At 43.1% G+C, this 21,405-nt stretch overlaps 1 protein-coding gene across 1 annotated transcript; it reads left to right on the top strand.

Moving 5' to 3' along the window:
- The first annotated feature begins 16,183 nt into the window (after nucleotides 1–16,183).
- On the top strand, nucleotides 16,184–17,751 carry LOC148008723 (protein EXORDIUM-like 2). Its single transcript, XM_087674029.1, has one exon. It carries the CDS (start codon nucleotides 16,356–16,358, stop codon nucleotides 17,442–17,444), a length of 1,089 nt encoding a protein of 362 aa, XP_087530155.1. The 5' UTR covers nucleotides 16,184–16,355; the 3' UTR covers nucleotides 17,445–17,751.
- Nucleotides 17,752–21,405: the final 3,654 nt, after the last annotated feature.

Here is a 21,405-nt window from a genome sequence, read left to right as displayed (position 1 = left end):
TAGGACGGACCTATGGTCCATCCTCCGCACTTTCCTCGGTTTGTTTTAGTTATGTAATTATCTAACACATTAATTTGACATATAACAATCAGCTTCTTTAATTAATCTTGTTAAGCACTGGTTCCTTCACGTAATCTTATCACGTGACATAGAAAAACAATATCAAGCAAGTTCTTTTTTTTACATTTCATCATTTTATCTTTGAAATACAAGGAGTTCAGCCCGTAGGCCTGTCCATAATCCGCTTGAAGGCTATCCAGTAATTTGCCAGGGATCACTATTCCAAGCTTCCGCCCGTAGACTAGTATGCGGGCCTCGAGATCCAATCCCGAGTCACGTTAGCCTCTTGTGCAGGACCCAGAAGGCGAGGGATTTACGGCGAGAGCCCCCGCTAGCACCCAAGCGTCCTCCTGCTCCAAGTAGAGCTCAATGGAAAGACCTCTCGCGGCGGGTTCGGTCCACGTTCCCGGCGCGGTCAACCCCCCCCCTTCGTTAGGGTCAGGCAGGAAGTCGGGGGTAACTGAAGCTGCCTCTCCCTTTAGGCCTTCAACCTGAAGCTTTAGATATCTTTTCATCCTTTAGTTCCTTGAGCAAACAATGCAAACAGTGCTTTGTAAACTGTTACAAGCACAATCAATTCCAGTGGTCGTTTATTTGGCCAATTTCTAAGGAGTGAATCCTTCTCTCCGAATACATCCAGCATTCGATCCGAGATCAATTGCGACTTGGCAAGATCCCCAAGGGTTTGTTTGTTCACCCTATTGTCCTTGGGTTAGGGCCATACCCTGTTAACCCAACTTAACCAATACCTTAGGTTTTATTAACAGTAAATCCTGGCGATTATGTCGCTCCAATTTATTGATTGATCATTTGCTTCCAAGCAAATACCTAACTTCCCTTTACTTGGCAATTATTCCCCAAGAAAGGTGATGTAACAGGATGATTACTCATCCTCTTGCAAGTTAAACTTGCGCAAGAACTTGCCAATCCCATTTCAAGAAATGGCAAAACTCCCTTGTGAACAAATCACAAGTCTATGCGATGTTGCAACTTTTTGCACAAGTGTCGCATCTATTCCATTGGATCATTTCACCCATTGAATGGCGTTTTTTGGTCACGGAATTATCTCCAGACGAGAAGCAGGGTTTAGGGTGTCTTCTTACCCAACCCATTCCTAATTACACTAGGCCAACAACGTTCGGTCCTAGGAATTCCAACTCAATCCGAGTTTCATCATTTGAACGAGTGATCGTTAGGGTAGAAACCTTAGATCATTTTATGCATGAGCGTCCAATTGTACCCTACATTCCGTAAATGTGGGTAGGACCTTTGGTTTAAGGGTTCGTCTTGGTAACAGGTGCGTGAAACTAGGTCAAGTCCTTAATGTGCTAAACCCTAGCTAGCACTTGGAGTATATTGTATCGATTTAACCATCCTAAATGAGTCCTTTGCGGTTTAGGTGTTTTGGGCAAACCCATTTACTTGTCTTATGACAAGGACGAGCCATTCCTAAAGATATTTTCTTGATCAAAGAGGGGAAAAACTAGTTGCACTACGTCATAATTCATGTAAGCACGCGATTCATTTCCTCTAGATTCGCAATCCCTAATTTTTCTTGTTAAGACCAAGCACATGTTAAAATTCGCATAACTTCCATTGGTCCTACTAGGGCATGCATTCACGACTCATGCTACTAAGCTTTTAAGTTTTTATGTTCAACAAACCATGCAGCCTTTCCCTAACTTCATTTTTGAATGAAATATTCGTACGTGCTGATTGAGCATTACGCAATCTCGACTTTGTAATGATAGTCATTAGTTGTTCTAGATTCGTTACTTTGAAATGCACTGAAGCAACTTGCTAAAAAATGCATAGACATCTTTCATTCATTCCATTGAAACATACAAATGACCGATCTTCGATCATGTGTTACTTCCTTTAAAATAGCCAAAGTATTTCAATCGCAAAAGTGCATCCTAGTTCCATAAATTAACCATGCATAATTGCAATACTTTGACGTAAATCAAAAATAGGAAGAAAACCTGGACTTGTGGGTTCGGTGAAATATCCACATGAATATTCGGAGATGATCCTCCTGCGGTTGCACCTTGTACCTTTTTAGGGGCCATCGTGAATTCGACCTCTGGTTTGCCTTCGGGGATTCGAACTTCTTGCCTTGGCTCGCAGTCTTATGATCTTTGGCCTTCTCCCTTGTACGCGCAAATCCCTTTGAGGTATGGCTCCTTGACTTGTGGAATTTGGATTTGGAAGGCCTTAGGGTTCGGAGCTTGGGCCTTCTTTCTTTCGGAAAAGAGGGATTCATGAGAGGGTTCTTGCGAAAGCCTTGCGGAAACAGAGGCTTGAGAGATTCTTCTCCTTGAAATTCCGGCTACTCCTAGGAATGGTTTTATGGGCTTTGCGGAAATGGGGACTTATGAACTTCTCCTTCCTTTCATAGAAGTTCCGGAGATAAAGATCTTTGTGGAGAGGGAGTGTGGGGGGAAAATTTAGAGATGGGTTTATGGGGGAAATCGAGTAGGAAGGGTTTAGAGAAACCCCTCTTCTTCTTACAAGAACTGGGGCTAGGGCTTTAGTAGCTTCCTTTGCTTCAAAGCCGGGAGGGATGGGCTTATTGAGAAACTAATGGAAAGGGCTTTAAAATCGGGGGTAAAGATTTTCTTGTGGTGGATGCTATGGGAAGGGGACTTAAATCCCGGGGTACAATGGTCTTATGGAGATCCAATAGGAAGGGACTTAAAAAAAACCGGGGATAATATGGGCTTAATGGGGAATCCACGGGAAGGGGCTTTAAAACCCCAGGGTAAAATGGGCTTGTGGTTGATCCCAATAGGAAGGGGGCTAAGCATATCTTTGATAACTTGATTGACTTGCTCCATTTGACCTTCGGTTAGGGAATGGTAAGCTGTGCTGAAACAGAGTTGAGTCCCAATGGCTTCAAAGATAGCTCTCCAGAAATGTGATGTGAAAAGAGAATCACTATCACTAATGATTCTTCTAGGTAGCCCATGTAGCTTGAATATCTCCTTGATAAACAACCTTGCAATGTTTGAGGCTTTATAGTTTTGTCTTTACAGGAATAAGTAAACATGTCAACCACAACCATGATGGAGTTGTATCCTCCCAGGGCTTGGGGTAGGCCTACAACAAGAATCCACACTGATGAATTCCCATTTCATTTGGGAAATGTCAAGCGGTTGTAGTTTCTCTAGCATCATGACATGTTCGGCTTTGATACGTTGACAAGACAAACACTCAGTGACATATTTGAAAATGCCACCTTTAAGACTCTCCCAATAGTAGCTCTTCCTAACTGCATTGAGAGTCTTGGCATAGCCAGGATGTCCTGAGAAAGGGAAATCATGAGCTTTGCACAATATCTTCTGCTTAAGTGACTGGCTTGCCGGTATACATGCTCTCATTCTATAGTAGACAAGTCCACTATTGGCAGAGAATTCATGATACTTAGCCTGTAGCTTTTGTTCCTAGTCCTTGATAGAGATTTTCCTTAGCATCTTTTGATAGGCTGGATCATGGCATGCTTCTTCTCTAGCTAGCTCAAGTATTAGGTTGTTTGGCATGGACACCTTTGTAGCTAGATATCTAGCTATTGATGGATTTTTGCAAGATTAGAGAATTAAGGAATACCTTGCGACTGAGTGCATCGGTAACTACATTCTCCTTCCCTGGTCGGTACTTGATTTCAAAATCATATTCCTTCGATACTTCCATCCACCGACGTTTGCCTCAAGTTGAGCTCGTTTTGGGTAAAAAAATCAATTTGAGACTCTTATGGTCAGTCACTAGTGTAAACATGTTACCCAACAGGTAGTGTCTCCAAAGCTTTAGAGCATGGATGACAGCTAGTAATTCCAGATCATACGTGGCATAATTCTTTCCATGATTCTTTAATTTCCTTGAAGAGTATGCTATTGGATGACCTTCCTGCATAAGTACACACCCCAAGGCAAGAATGCTAACATCAGTTACTATCTCAAGCTCCTTATTGTGGTCTAGAAGTTTTAGGATCGGTGTTGATACCAAACTTTGCTTCAATCTATCAAAGCTAGTTTGTTTGGTAGTTGACCATGCAATGGACGTTTGCTTTTTCAATAAGTCTGTCAAAGGTGCTGCAATCAAAGCATAGTTTTTAATGAAGACCCTATACCATCTTGTCAATCCAAGAAAGCTACATATTTCTTTGACAATTGTTGGTATTTGGCCATCCTAGAACATTTCCAACTTAGGCCGGCTCCACTGAGATTCCTTCTGCTGATATGATGAATCCCAGATAACTAATCTGATGTTTGAGGAATGCATATTTCGTCATCTTAGCATACAGCTTGTGTAACCTCCTTGTCTCAAGGAAAATCCGAAGTTGGGGTTCATGATCTCCTTCCTGTTTGGAATAGACTAGAGTGTCATCAAAGAAGACGAGCACGAAGTTATCAAGGTATGGTCTAAAGATATCCTGCATTAACCTATTGAAGGTGGCCGGTGCATTCGTAAGCCCTAATGACATAACTAGAACTCAAAGTGTCCATATCTAGTGTTGAAGGTCGTCTTTGGGATATCTTCTTCCTTGATTCTTATCTGATAGTAACCAGACCTAAGATAATCTTGGAGAAGATCTTGGCACCCTGAAGACTATCAAGAAGCTCATCTATTCTAGGAATATGATATTTGTTCTTGACTGTTGATTGATTCAACCCTTTGTAATCAATACATAGTCGAAGTGTTCCATCTTTCTTTTTCTGGAACAATACTGGTGCTTCCCATGGTAAACTGCTAGGACGGGGATGTAGCCCTGATCTAACAGTTGCTTGAGTTGTTCCTTTTAGCTCAATTGCTTTTGGTATAGACATTCTATAGGGTCTCTTCGCAATTGGCGCAGCTCCTATTACTAGCTTGATCTCATGATCTACTTCTCTTTGAAGCGGGAGTTCTGTTAACCTTTTCAGGAACTACGTCCGCGTATTCCTTTAGCGAAGTGACCAAATCACTTTACTTCTTTATCAATATTCATAGTCAAGACAATCGTTGATTTAAAAAAAAGTTTTATTCCATTCATATCAGCATAGCCTTTTTGAGGTACAATTATTTCTTGGGGCGATGGAACAAGTTAATACATTAATTCGAGGAGAATAAGATGTTGTTGCATTCAGCTACAGGAACTGAGTAGTAGTACGGATTGGGGTCATCGATTTTCAGGAATTGATAGTTCATTGAAAAAATTAGGGTATCTTTTCCTTTGATATCCATTCTTCTCACGACGTCTCAAAACCTTGATTCGGTCGGCAGGGATTCTTTGAATCACTTCCCCGTACACATACTTATTCTGGTTAACCCTTCGACCCCCGACCTGTTGGGTCGCGTTTGCGTGAGCCTCAACAAAGACGAACAGCTTCACGATCTTCGAATCCTCCATCCACTTGATTCTCTTCAAGTTAATTTGAAGGTACGCAGGTCGATGGGCAGCTATATAATAGATCCCTGAAACACCCATCCATCTCCGTTCCACGTACACAGGCGATGGATTGTAAATGCGGTCTAGGATGTTCATCATCTCAACCCTTTGTTGATAATCCGTGGAATGCATCACGGTCATAAACATGACTCGGAACACTAAGAACCTGTTCCATGCTTCATAATTTTGCAAGACAGCATTGAAAGTAAGGAAATGTTTGGGACAGTAACATTTGCTTTACTTTCTCTTATTAAAATTTCTTAAAAACAAGTCCTTTGTTGGTTTGCTCTGATACCAACTGTAACGTGTCCACTAGAATCATCCAGGACACGTCTTAGCAGTCCATTGGAAAGGATGTCTAGAAAGCTCCGCCCGGCATTCCCATGGAATGTTACGGGACTTGCGATCTAGGTCTTCCCACGTCTGCCACGTAGCGGAAGTATCCTGGCCGTTCCCACTTAGGATCGACCGGAATTAGGGTTTTCCTGATTTGGTCATTAGCTAACAGCAACTAGCGTCAGACCCGAGCGAACTACTTTACGTAGAAACGCCAGGTCCGAAGCAGATTCACGCTGCACTTGGTTCAAGGAGAATGGGAAACGAGAGGGATGCAAGGCTGAACCTCTCTGCCATAAGGCATAGTCCCATTTTGTTCCCCTAAAACAGCGTAAAATAGGGTAAGACGTAACTCTAGGTCATCGCTCTCGTTATTCGTTTTGATGATGATGATCATCCTGCTGTTCTTCGAGATTTTTGAGAAAAGTTCCCAGCTAACCGGGACCACCCAACCGTAGGACGGACCTATGGTCCATCCTCCGCACTTTCCTCGGTTTGTTTTAGTTATGTAATTATCTAACACATTAATTTGACATATAACAATCAGCTTCTTTAATTAATCTTGTTAAGCACTGGTTCCTTCACGTAATCTTATCACGTGACATAGAAAAACAATATCAAGCAAGTTCTTTTTTTTACATTTCATCATTTTATCTTTGAAATACAAGGAGTTCAGCCCATAGGCCTGTCCATAATCCGCTCGAAGGCTATCCAGTAATCCGCCAGGGATCACTATTCCAAGCTTCCGCCTGTAGACTAGTATGCGGGCCTCGAGATCCAATCCCGAGTCACGTTAGCCTCTTGTGCAAGACCCGAAAGGCGAGGGATTTACGGCGAGAGCCCCCCCTGGCACCCAAGCATCCTCCTGCTCCAAGTAGAGCTCAACGAAAAGACCTCTCGCGGCGGGTTTGGTCCACGTTCCCGGCGTGGTCAACAACCCCCTTGGTTAGGGTCAGGCAGGCAGTCGGGGGTAACTGAAGCTGCCTCTCCCTTCAGGCCTTCAACCTAAAGCTTTAGATATCTTTTCATCCTTTAGTTCCTTGAGCAAACAATGCAAACAGTGCTTTCTAAACAGTTACAAGCACAATCAATTCCAGTGGTCGTTTATTTGGCCAATTTCTAAGGAGTGAATCCTTCTCTCCGAATGCATCCAGCATTCGATCCGGGATCAATTGCAACTTGGCAAGATCCCCAAGGGTTTGTTTGTTCACCCTATTGTCCTTGGGTTAGGGCCATACCCTGTTAACCCAACTTAACCAATACCTTAGGTTTTATTAATAGTAAATCCTGGCGACCATGTCGCTCCAATTTATTGATTGATCATTTGCTTCCAAGCAAATACCTAACTTCCCTTTACTTGGCAATTATTCCCCAAGAAAGGTGATGTAACAGGATGATTACTCATCCTCTTGCAAGTTAAACTTGCGCAAGAACTTGCCAACCCCATTTCAAGAAATGGCAAAACTCTCTTGTGAACAAATCACAAGTCTATGCGATGTTGCAACTTTTTGCACAAGTGTCCCATCTATTCCATTGGATCATTTCACCCATTGAATGGCGTTTTCTGGTCACGGAATTATCTCCAGACGAGAAGCAGGGTTTAGGGTGTCTTCTTACCCAACCCATTCCTAATTACACTAGGCCAACAACATTCGGTCCTAGGAATTCCAACTCAATCCGAGTTTCATCATTTGAACGAGTGATCCTTAGGGTAGAAACCTTATATCGTTTTATGCATGAGCGTCCAATTGTACCCTACATTCCGTAAATGTGGGTAGGACCTTTGGTTTAAGGGTTTGTCTTGGTAACAGGTGCGTGAAACTAGGTCAAGTCCTTAATGTGCTAAACCCTAGCTAGCACTTGGAGTATATTGTATCGACTTAACCATCCTAAATGAGTCCTTTGCGGTTTAGGTGTTTTGGGTAAACCCATTTACTTGTCTTACGACAAGGACGAGCCATTCCTAAAGATATTGTCTTGATCAAAGATTGGAAAAACTAGTTGCATTACGTCATAATTCATGTAAGCACGCGATTCATTTCCTCTAGATTCGCAATCCCTAATTTTTCTTGTTAAGACCAAGCACATGTTAAAATTCGCATAACTTCCATTGGTCCTACTAGGGTATGCATTCACGACTCATGCTACTAAGCTTTTAAGTTTTTATGTTAAACAAACCATGTAGCCTTTCCCTAACTTCATTTTTGAATGAAATATTCGTACGCGTTGATTGAGCATTACGCAATCTCGACTTTGTAATGATAGTCATTAGTTGTTCTAGATTCGTTACTTTGCAATGCACTGAAGCAACTTGCTAAAAAATGCATAGACATGTTTCATTCATTCCATTGAAACATACAAATGACCGATCTTCGATCATGCGTTACTTCCTTTAAAATAGCCAAAGTATTTCAATCGCAAAAGTGCAACCTAGTTCCATAAATTAACAATGCATAATTGCAATACTTTGACGTAAATCAAAAATAGGAAGAAAACCTGGACTTGTGGGTTCGGTGAAATATCCACATGAATATTCGGAGATGATCCTCCTGCGGTTGCACCTTGTACCTTTTTAGGGGCCATCGTGAATTCGACCTCTGGTTTGCCTTCGAGGATTCGAACTTCTTGCCTTGGCTCGCAGTCTTATGATCTTTGGCCTTCTCCCTTATACGCGCAAATCCCTTTGAGGTATGGCTCCTTGACTTGTGGAATTTGGATTTAGAAGGCCTTAGGGTTCGGAGCTTGGGCCTTCTTTCTTTCGGAAAAGAGGGATTCGTGAGAGGGTTCTTGCGAAAGCCTTGCGGAAATAGAGGGTTGAGAGATTCTTCTCCTTGAAATTCCGGCTAGGAATGGTTTTATGGGCTTTGCGGAAATGGGGACTTATGAACTTCTCCTTCCTTTCATAGAAGTTCCGGGGATAAAGATCTTTGTGGAGAGGGAGTGTGGGGGAAAATTTAGAGATGGGTTTATGGGGAAAATCGAGTGGGAAGGGTTTAGAGAAACCCCTCTTCTTCTTACAAGAACTGGGGCTAGGGCTTTAGTAGCTTCCTTTGCTTCAAAGCCAGGAGGGATGGGCTTATTGAGAAACTAATGGAAAGGGCTTTAAAATCGGGGGTAAAGATTTGCTTGTGGTGGATGCTATGGGAAGGGGACTTAAATCCCGGGGTACAATGGTCTTATGGAGATCCAATAGAAAGGGACTTTTAAAAAAACCGGGGATAATATGGGCTTTATGGGGAATCCACAGGAAGGGGCTTTAAAAACCCAGGGTAAAATAGGCTTGTGGTTGATCCCAATAGGAAGGGGGCTTAAAGAAGCCCCCTTAGAAGCTTCCTAGAGAAGCTTCTAAGAAGCTTCAGGGAGCTACGGGCGTGGAGATAGAGGATGGGAGCTTTGATGGCTGTCATGCTTCATGACAGCAGGCGACGGCGTTCTGGACTCAGCGGCAGCTGTGGCAGTGCAGCGCAGCTCTCTCTTCCTTCCTCCACACGGCGCTCTCAAGCAGCCTGTCGCACAGCCTTTTTTCCTCTCCTTCAACACAATGGCCACCATAGTCTGTCACGGCCTCCTTCTCTCACGACCTTACGCAGCCTGTTGCAGCTCCAATGCCTCCCATAGTCTGGCGCCGTCCTCTCGTCCAGCCCCTCCCTTCTCCTTGAAATAGCCATGGTTCTTATAGGTGGAGGGAGAGGTACCTCCCTCCCTCCACACGGCCTGATGCATGAGCATCAAGCCTTCCATGAGTTCCAGCATGATGCACAATCATCGTGCCTCCCCTCCCTCTCCTCCAGCACGACCCTCGGCTGGGGAAGGGAGGGGATAATTTTTTTTTAAAATTTTCTATTATCTAACTTAAGAGGAGATTCATATGCGGGAATATTACAATGGAGACATGTCCAAAGTGTGGTGCTCACAGGTATCAACATGACTTGCAAGGGTAAACCATCCCTCAAAAAGTTCTCAGACACTTTCCGCTCATCCCCCGCATAAACCATATGTTTCGCACGTCGGGCATGGCAAGCTTGACAACGTGGCATGTGCAAAATAGGTCCATGGATGGAGTTCAACGAATATCAGCGGATTCGCGCGCATGGAGCCACATTGACTCTACCTTCCCAGGCTTTGCGCGAGAGCCAAGGAATCTTAGGCTCGGTCTCGCCATGGATGGTGTGAACCCATTCGGTCTGCGCTCAACTTCTTACAGTGTGTGGCCTATAGTGCTTGTCAACTACAACATCCCTCCATGGCTTTTTACGAAGAAAGGACATCTCATCCTTAGCCTTCTCGTCCCGGGCTTCTACAAAGTAAAAATTATGGACGTGTATCTTCATCCATTAGTCGATGAGCTTAAGATTTTGTGGGAGGAGGGGGTCACTGTGCAAGATATGAGCAGGCGCGATGGTCGGTGGTTAGCCAACATTCGAGCCATTCTTATGTGGATGATGTATGACTTTTCGGGATCGGGAGAGAGCTCAGGTGAGCAGACCTCCATTCTCGCTGGTAATATCTATATTTTATCTCATTCAATCAAGTATTCACTAGGTCGTGGCTCGCCTTACAGGTCTGGTTACCTCAGGTTATCATGCATGTCCATTGTGTGGGCCACAGTTAGACTCCCGAAGGTCACGAACCATGAAGAAGATGGTATATCAAGGATACGCCGCTTTCTTGCCGAAGGATCATGAACTCAGGGAAGGTTTTCTTGGACGACCTCCAACACGTATGAACGCTGCAAGCTGGTACGAGCTGAAAATGGTAAACCCGGAATCACATCCAAATGGAATGCGACGGTTCTCAGTTTTCTACGAGTTTCCATATTGGACCCACTTACAGGTCAACCACTTGTTGGATCCCATGCATATTTTCAAGAATGTGGGCAACTTGCTATGGGACCACATCACAGGAAAGAGAGACACTATAGGGTCACGAATGGATTTGAAGGTGGTAGGTAAGATGGAGGCGCTTTGGCCGCAGTCGAGTGTTGAAGGGGGAGTGCAGCTTCCTCACGCTCCTTGGGTTTTGTTCACCAAAGAAGAGTTCATTGATTATTCTAACACCATTTTTTATCTGTGCAGGTGATATTTTCAGGATGAGTCAAGGGATGAGCGATGAGGAGTTTCAGGACATGATGGCATGCATGTCTCCAAACCAGCTTGCGAGATTCAGAGAGATGGAAGACCAGAAGTTGTCTCATTCTTTGTCAGGGCGCTCTGCTAGATCTGCTTCAGCGCGATCAGATGCTTCAGCTTCGAGCAGATGATCTCGACGCTCACAACTTGGGCCAAAGGGAGGGACTGCATCAGGATCAGGGGGATGCTGCTGTGGAGACACGGATGTGGTGTCTCCGTCTCGTCGTTCAGCCGGAGCTGCGTCACCTCCAGGATTTGTTACACTTGTGGAGATGTCTACTCCAGTTACTCCGGCTTTTGCGCAGCCGTCAGCAGGTGACACCCCTTTGAGTGCCACTCCGAGAGAGGTTACCCCCGTCGGTACACCGGATGTAGAGGGGTCTCCTGGATATGCCCAGGAGCGTGAACAGAGATGGGAGAGGACCCATCTTAGGCAGACTCTTAGGGGTTATGGATATCTGGTTGATAGTAGGTCAGGAGCCATCATCATGAATGATGAGGGGAGGAGGGTGATGGCTCGTATGAGAGAGTTGTGCCAACAAGTTTTTCGGCACAACGTCCTGGATCATTGGAAGAACATACCGGAGGGGAGCAAGGACTACATAGTAGCATCCTTGCACGAGGAGTTTCCGGTGCCAGCCGTAGTAGATAGATTCTCTACGGGCTGGATGATGGATTGCATGCGTGCATACATGTCACATAGATGATCTGACGTACGCAAGGCAATCAAGAGTGGGGCTGCAAAGCCCAAGTGGTTAGATGCAGACGACTGGCGCCGACTGAGGGAGGAGGCTACAGATTCGCCAGGACATTGGAGTCAGCAGAGCGGGAGGCGGTGAGGGCACGACTCGAGGCCAGAGTGGTCCATCATCTTGGGAGTGGCAGCCACATGACATATTTGGAGGACTTTGTAAGTTTCTCTTTTGTTTTGCTTGTTTGTTTTTTTGAAATATTCTTTGTACTGACAATCATGTTTCTAACAGTTAGCATTTTGTTTTCTTTGCAGCATTCCATTACAAATCGCGATCCGCACGGCCTTGAGACTCGATATTGAGAGAGGCACGGTCTCAATGCATTGATCGACCGATTGTATAGACGCGGCGGCCCTGTAAGTCACTCATCTTTCTTGTCCGTAGTTACCATGAGATATTTGAATGCATTATTGTATGGTGGATTGATTTGTTGTTTCTTTTTTTGCAGAATCCGTTCGATGCTCCTTTGCGACGGGACGAGCTTTCAGGGGACGAGGATTTGTAGCTTGCCCTTGGATCCTTGGAGCTCACACACCTTTAGTTTTTAGTCCCCTGATCTATGTAGACATTTTCTATGTATTAGTGATATCCTTTCATGATTGTACCAATCACATTTTATGCGATTATGTATTTATTTCATGTATCAGTTTTATGATTTCAGTATACATTCTTTTTGTTTGCAAGCGCTTTGTATGCAGTAGTGCAGAAACTATTTTGTATGGCTCTCATACAGCACACAATGCTATATGTGGCAGGGCAGCTTGCTGCCCTGTCACAAATTTTTTTTCCCTATTACCGTCGCTATTTGCGTCGCAAATTTACTGGTTTCATTGCTATTGGCATCACTATGTGCATCACAAATTTACTGGTTGCGTCGCTATATGCGTCGCAAATAGCGACGTTTCTATGGCATCGTCAATAACGACGCTTTTTGCGACGATGGGGGCAAATTTTGTTGTTTGTATTTTTGTTGCTTTAAACGTCAGTATAAGGTCTATATCTTGTAGTGAAACTTTAGATCCTACGAAGTAAGCTAACTGAAAATGGAATGAAACTCATTTAAGTGAGGAGAGATAGACTTCTCTTCATAGAAAACTCTCATTGTAAGTGCATGAGAAGTATGGGCTATATCAACATTCTTCTTGTTTACTCTTTTTGTGATCAAATTACTCTTTACAATCTTGAGTTGAAGGCAAGGGTATGGCTAAAGGCAAGAGTCGTATACTACCTTAGGAGTGGTGGTTACATGATTTATTTGCAAGACTTATGCTACTTTGGCTATCTTGCAACACTCAATCCCACAAATTGCAATCCCATGAGGTTGGAGACTAAGTATGCAGAGGGGTGTAGACTCATTGTACTCATCGATAGATTAAATGCATGTGGTAATCAAGTAAGTCATGCCTCTTTCATGTTTCTAGTTTTTTATTTTTGTAATGCATTGTGTACTCTAGATTAATCTTTGATTGTTTATATTGCAGAGTCCGTTTGATGATCCATTTCATCAGGACAAGCTCTTGGATAGTGAGGAGATATGACAACTACAAATGGAGCGCATATCCCTTCGTTTTTTTATCCATGTTCTTCATGAAGACTCTTTCTATGTAGCTTTCTTTAGATAATTTCTCATCGTTTGTATAGACTTGCATTTTGCAACATTGGTGAATACATTTCTTACTTTGGTTTCTTCTCCCTATCAGTCCATGTAGTTCTATGAAATGTCATTGTCGATATTATACTTATTTGAAAATTAAATCAATGGACGCCTTTTTCTTAGCATCTCACAATGTATGTATTTGGATGAAAAATATATATTCAATTTATAAATGGGTTATGGAACATTGTTTAGCACCATGTGGTTGGGAGGGTTGTAAGGATGCATGCCCTACAACCCAAATTTTTTTCACTTTGTAACCATCCCTATTTGCATGGCAAAAAAAAGTGCATGTATCACTATTTGCATTGCAAATATACCTACAATCATCGAGTATGTCAAATGATTCTTTGAAGCTTGGTTTATATGTGTGTTCGAGTGATAGCCTTTTCTTATATCTCATCTACTAGCTTGGATGTAAGCAATGGTACCTTACTAATGGCCAAGCTTTCAAACATGATGTGACCTACAAATTCATAAGGTATATTATGAAGCTTTCTAGATGTGTCGATTCATGTCTTCAAGGGAAAAGTATACATCCTACTATGAAGCAATGCACTACAAGTGTGCCATACATGAAAAAATAGAGAACTGAAATATTAGAGGCCACTTGTTCACATATATGGAAGGGATGCACAATGTCCACGTGGTCACAACACACAAATCATTTTCTCAATAGGGATAAAGTGATAAATATGTGCTATTGAGTCTCTACACCCATTGTTTCTTGGTCTTGGCTTCAATCGCTTTCTGATAGTTGCTTACCATCTTCCATTTCTCCATCTTTACATAGGATGAGGCACCCTCAGGCTTCGACTTTGAGACAAAGGACACCCCTTTCTTGCAAGTCACCAAGAAAGTACCCTCTCTATGGAGAAAATTAAGCCTCAACCCCAACCAATTGTTGATCTTGTTGCCTCTCAAGCATGTAATGACTACCTCCTCACCCAAAACTACATCGTTGGTATCAATCCTCGAAGAATGATGTTATATGATACTATGCCTTTTATGAAGCCCCTAGATTTGATCTAGTTAATGTCTCTCAATGGTACAACCACGTCTCATCCTTAATAGAGAAGTGTTTTCCAGAAACTTGTATTAGTGTTAGCATCACAAATCTACTTGTCATGTATACAAGGAAGCAATTACACAAGGGTAGATGCGGGTATACCCCATGTGATTTCCTCTATTCTAAGCTGCCACCCTTGCTATCAAGCCTATCCTTCTTCTTTGTCAGCATCTCCTTGTCATTGGGCCTCTCTTATTGCTCTTCTTAACTGCCTCCTTGCTATATTTAACTTAGATCAGCACAACCTTAGGGTTGAGGCCTGATTAGGTGGCAACAAATAGGTACACTTCTTGCTCCAAATCATGGGAGAAATATCATCGTATCAACCATTTGCTTGGAAAGCACAAGATCAGAGAATTTTTAGTGTAGTGTGATTACTCATGTATTAGCTACCCCATCTAAGAGCAAAAGCACATTTATCCAGCCCTTTTTAGTTCTAGGTTGACCTAGAGGGACAGACTATGCCTTGCTTTCGATAAGCTTCATGCTTTCATGCTCAATGCTTCCATTGAATGCAAAGAGAGCATAATTCTAATGTAGCTCTATAGGTGTCGCCTATGCATAAAAACACTAACCTCATAAGTCCATGGATTAGGTTTATGCATGAAGGATGATGCATAGACACCTCGATCATAATGATAAAGACTAACCACATAAGTCCATCGATTGGATCTATGCATAAGGGTGATGCGTAACCTGACTGCACACGGGCTCATGGAGTGGTCTTATGCACATAAGCCAAATGCTTGCAAGGCTTATGCATAAGGCACGCACATGTCATACCGCAACACATTTTCTTAAATCTAATTTGAAGCTTCATTTCACAACAATATAGCCTGGGTTATATAAAGCGTCCTCTACCCATACCAACAGATCATAGACTTTATTAGTGCGCACATCCACAGTTTCCAGCTTCATGGAGATTTTAGCAACATGCTATAGGATGGACATTTGATCCCACAACTAGAGAGATGGGGTTGGGGAATTATTTTGATGATTTATCAGATTGTGTGCCTTGATAACGTTGATAGTACGTTGTAGCCAGCCGTCATCGGAAGATTGCATGTAAACAGAATGACCTCGTGTGAGCTTGCTAACTCAGGGAAGTGATTGTAGTGATTGGTAGGTGAGTCATAGGATCAAGATCAAATGATCTAGTAACTTAAACCATTTCATGATCCAGGAACTAAAACAATCCACGGATATTGGGCATGTAGGTGTGGTGGCAAGTACACAAGATCCCGAAGGGCCACCTTGGTTGCGTAAAGGGGGGCAAGGAGCTTGAGCATAGGAATATATTTTGCATGAGCGTGTCAAGAAGTGTCTATAGGATATAGCTGCCGCAAATTACTGTACGCCTACCAACTGGATGGGTTACATATTATTAATGCTTGAAGTTGGGACGTGGCAGGGGTAAATTAGTGCAGAGTTGACAAAACGGACCTTGGTATCGGGATTCGGGAGAAGTGTGGATCTCGGATCCTGTGACGGACGATTTGAATTTTGACAAACCACGATATGCATGGTAGCTGGGTAGCCAAATATATATTGACAACCACGGGCGTTGTGCCGGCGACCGGCCAACAGCCTACCTGGACACTGGCTGGCTTGTCCTCGAGAGGTGGAGTAGAGGAAGCTTCCTTGTCACTAGCAAACTGGTCGAGCTCACGAGCAACCTTATCATCATGAGTCCAATCATCCATTCCTTATATATACACGCGACGCAGCATCGCATCGATCCAAGAAAGAATCAAGCGAGTCGCCAGCTGATGCTATCAACTAGTTATACACTTTCACTCCTCCCTTAGCTACAGAAGCTCTGATCCCAGCCAGCCAGCCAGCACTACTACACAGCATATCCATAAATATACACGCTATTCTGATCCGTCATAACTGCTTTGCATACAATACTTTTATTAGCCGCCCATGTATGGCTAATATAGTGCACAGGAACTGCAATGGCCGATGCTTGCACCGCCAAGTAGTAGCAGAGCTTCTGCTGGTACAACTACTTCAGCTAGCAGCTGGGACGCCAGCAGTAGCGGCCATGAGCGTGGGCGTGGTGAGAACGTCAGCCGCTCATAGATTGACTGCTAGCGGTGATTCAGCTGCTGCTGCTGCCGCCCGAACACTGGTGCAGGTGCCCACGCCTGCCCCCGTGCTGTCTTACCACAACGGGCCCCTCCTCACTCGACCCCTGCGCCTCCACCTCCTATGGTATGGCTCCTTCTCGGCCACGCAGGAAGCCATCGTCACGGACTTCGTACTGTCTCTGCGGATGAAGAGCGTGTCCAAGGGCTCTCCGGCGCCAGCGGTGTCTCGATGGTGGAAGACCACCCGGGCCTATAAGGACGCCTCCAAGACCGGCGTCGCGTCCAGTATCCGGCTGGGCAAGCGCTTGCAGGACTCCAGCTACTCGATGGGGAAGAACCTGACCAAGGCAGGCGTGGCCACGCTTCTAGCCCGAGCGTTAGCGTCAGGGAGTCTGCCGACTGCAGCGGGGGGCGCCATCTACGTGGTCCTGACGGCGGACGACGTTCTGGTGGCGGACTTCTGCATGAACACGTGCGGCTTCCACAGCAGCAGCGGGGCCAGTACAGCTACTAGTACCGATGATGTTCCCTTCTTGTGGGTGGGTAACCCAGGCAAGCAGTGCCCGGGCCTGTGCGCCTGGCCGTACGCCGTCCCCCAGTACGGGCCGCCAAACCCTCCCTTGGTGCCGCCCAACGGCGACGTGGGCATGGAGGGCCTGGTCATCAACCTGGCGGCATTGCTGGCAGGCACCGCCACCAACCCCTTCCGCACGGGCTACTTCGAAGGGGACTCGTCTGACCCTTCCGAGGCTGTGACGGCCTGCTCCGGCATCTTTGCCAGCGGTCACTACCCGGGCTACCCCGGCAACCTGCGCGTGGACGAGGCGTCCGGCGCCAGCTACAACGCCCTCGGCCTCAACGGCCGGAGGTTCCTCTTGCCCGCCATGTGGAGCCCTGCCACGCGCTCCTGCATCACGCTGCTGTAGGTTCTTTCTGGGAGGCGGCGCCGCCGCCGCTCCGACTGTATATACATACGTACCTTATGTCAATTTACAGTGGTCGAGAGAAGCGGCACAAGGAGTGCGCGCACACGCCCGCCAGCTGTTTGTAATTTTTCTGCAGTCCCCTGTAAATGATTGGTCTCAATTTTTATGTAAGTGACATTAGTAACCGATAAGCTTTGACTTGGATCTCCTCGACGGTCCAGGGCTTTTTTTTTTTTTTGGATTGCAGAGCCCTTCTAAAGGCATTTTGACCTTGAAAGAGAAGGCAAATATTTTTAAAACCTTGTTATCGAAGGGCAAGTAAAAAAAGTTTCCCTTCCTAGAGAAGGCAATGATTTTATAAACCTTGCTATAGAATGGTAGCTATGCCATGCGTGCAAAGCACATGTCTTATACAAATGAAACCAAAAGAAAAAAGTAAACTCTTAGTGAGTTTTGCAACCTTTGTAGAACTATGCAAGTTCGATTCCATTGTCCTTTTAGCAAGCTTGACTAGCCAAAGGATTTCCTTAACAACTTTACTAAAATAGTTTCCAGGTTTGGCCACCCTTAAGAGGTTTCATTTTTAATAGCATCGCTTTGCTCCTTAGCTTCGAGATTAGTCATAGAGCTAGAAATGCCAGTTTGAGGACATTCCAAATATAAAAATTCACCACAACAGAAACGAGGCATAGACGCGCAAAGTCGGGCGCATCTATCGTTGCGTCTATATGTGCGTGTAAAAGAGCGTGTAAATAGATGCGAATTTTGCGTCTATATATCCGCGCAAATAGACGCAAATATAGATGCGTTTTCAGATGCGTAATTATTTAACCATGTGAAATTGGACTTAATATAATTAAAAAACCAGAGTTAATAATTATTTTTGCATTGCTCTCTAATGAATGGCAGGTTCTCCAGTTAACAAGCCTGATATAAGTAATTAGCGACAAGCGACACAAACCTTATTATACAATTAGTAGCAAGCATTGCATGTATCTCGTAATTTCTCTACTTGAAGATGATAAAAAATACTTCATTTTTATTACGAAAAATTCAATTTAGCTTTAAACTTGACTATTAATTCTTGAGTATGCACATGTGCGCATGATATTTTCCATAGAATTAAGAATACACATTGAATCATTAAGCGAATTAAGTATGTTACAATGAATGATCCATCTCATCTTCAATGAGATCAGTCCTTGCTAAACTATCTACTTCTACGTCTACGTTACCAAGAGGTAACGAAACAAATAAGTCTGTCCCACTATCAGATGTGTTACTATATTGCTCAATAACTTCATAATCATCAACCACATTATTGTCATCTTCTGCGTTTTCTTGAACATTCTCGCGAGGTTCATCTTGTACTATATCACGCATATCATCCATTATGGTGTCATCATGTACATCATCATTAATTGTTGGATTGTCATCTGCTATCTCTATGTCGATAATATTACCATATATTGGTTTTGAACGATTAGATATAGGGATGACATACCACCATCGGTTATTGTTTACCATTGGATGATACACAACCTGTATTTGAAAAACAAAAGCAAGAAACTTAAATACTTATTATATTGTGTATATGTATCACATGTATACATATTAAAAAATTAACTTTTACATATATACCTGCTCGCATTGTTGAGGTAGTACTAACGTGTCATTCTTATTTTGGTGAAATTTTGTAGAGTCAATGATTACAAAACCACTTGGATGACGTCTGATTGTGCAATGCTCACCATTTGTTACCACTTCTTTAAACCACTTCACATCTAATACACATATAAAGAATCGTCTGAAGTCAAGCTTCAGAATATCTTGGATCAAGCCACAATAACATTCCATGGTACCATTGGCATCCTCGAAGTGAGCAAGGACACCACAATCTTGGGTATTTCTCTTTTCATCTATAGGTTGAGTTCGAAGATATTTACCCTCACACCAAATAGCATTGAATAATGTACACTAGTAGTAAAAGATTAAGATCAAACATGTTAATTTATTATATAAAATATAACTAGAAACAAATTAATTGATAGTATGTCTCACCTTTGATAAGCAACCTCGTGCGTATTCCCACTCTTCTTGAGATATATTAATTTCCTCCTCTTTTTCATTCTCTCCATTTCCTCATGTAACCAATCTATATCAATATGACGTGGGAGCGCATTTAGATGATCTGGAAATGAGACATTACGATCATATCTGGTGCGAAATGCTTGTCTTTCACTTTTCCTTCTTGCCCTTGCTTCATTATATAGTGTCACCCATTTTCTCATTACATCACTATTGAGCACACAAAAACTATTTAACTTACGAAGTTCTTCTTTTGTTAGCACTTTACTCATTCCTTTTCCTTAAGGTATTATAGAGGTTATCCTCAAGTCTTCATCGTCTTTCCATAGTCGTGGTTGAGAGGGGTCCACTTCAGCAAGATATTCAGAGATATAAACAAGGGATGATTGCACTAACCAACCCTCAACCATGCTTCCCTCAGGCCGTGCTTTTTGCCTCACAAAATCTTTGATCAAGGTTTTCATGAAGCGCTTAAGAAAAAACATCCACCTTGCATGAACTGCCCCACAAAGTGTGATCTCATCAATCAAATGTACGAGTAAATGTAATTGAGTAGTCAAAATGGATCGAGAAAAAATTTCCTCCACCAAACAAACCACCTCAACAGATAATACTTGAGCATCTTGCAATGTGTTTGGATCAATTTCCTTCGAGCACACATATCTGTCAGGATGTATTTGACAATTGTTTATTTTTGTGTAGAAATTCAAAGATATATAATGAAAAAATACAATGTATACACACCTCACAAGCTCGCCCATCTTGTAAATGATATCATGTACATCTTTGGATACACAATGGGATATGTTAGTAGGAAGTACAAACTGAATGTAAATAATATTCATAGATCAAATGATTAGTTGAGGAAAAAGTCATCATATCCCAAAGTTTACACATAGTTACTCCACTAATTACTATATTCATGGTTAGAGATACCCTTACTTGAATCATTTTGTGCCAATCATCGTGGGACTTCAAACCAGATAGTTGCTCCACACCTCTTTTCTTTTTCTTTATGAAGGCTCCCTTGAGACATCTCATACATCCTGTGGGTGTTCAAAAGCTACATATTTGTTACATCACTATTTTTTTCTCGTTCCTTGACAACATCCAAGGTGCATGGGGTAGATCAATCTTTCTTGTGGGTCCAATGCATGGCCAGGCTCGTCTCATGCGACCAATGTTACGTAAATCCTCCCTTACATTGACTGAATCACGAGCCCCTATCAAGTGATCCCATAATGTAGATACAACATTTTTGAATATGTGTATGGGGTCCAACAGGTGATTGATCTTGAGTTCAGTCCAATACGAAAGACAAAAAAATATAGAGAACCTAACAAACAAACAATATATTATGTAAAAACTTCATTATGCTAAATACTTTAAAGTTAATCGAGAGAAATATACTTCTTACCGACTCATGCCGAGTGGAGGGTGGCTGTCAGCATTAATCCCTCTCTCTTTCCAATCTTGAATGGTTAGAGATTGTGGAGTCATTCCATTAGTAGGGAGAACAACTTTGGGATGGTCAATAGGAAGAAATCGATGATGATTGCCATAGATAACCTTCTTTAAACATGCCAGCCTAAAGGAAACTAGAGAGGGACTGCAAATAGGACATGCATGATATCCTGATGTGGTTAAACTAGAACAAACAAGTGAATTAATAACATGCAATTAATTCAAGTCTTGAATTTCAAATATAGAGTTATATATATGTACCTGAACACTCTCCATATCCTGGAAAGTCATGCATGGTCCACAACAACATGGCCTTCAATGTGAAATCTCTAGAGGATGCAAATGCGCTTGTATCTTGCACCTCAATACCTTTCCATAACATTTCTAACTCTTCAATCAAAGGCTCTAA

The sequence above is a fragment of the Lygodium microphyllum genome, unplaced genomic scaffold, assembly GCF_053477565.2.
Source record: "Lygodium microphyllum isolate KBCC unplaced genomic scaffold, Lygodium_microphyllum_v1.1.10 scaffold_70, whole genome shotgun sequence".
Lineage (NCBI taxonomy): Eukaryota > Viridiplantae > Streptophyta > Polypodiopsida > Schizaeales > Lygodiaceae > Lygodium > Lygodium microphyllum.
This window is presented reverse-complemented; position numbering and strand designations above follow the sequence as displayed.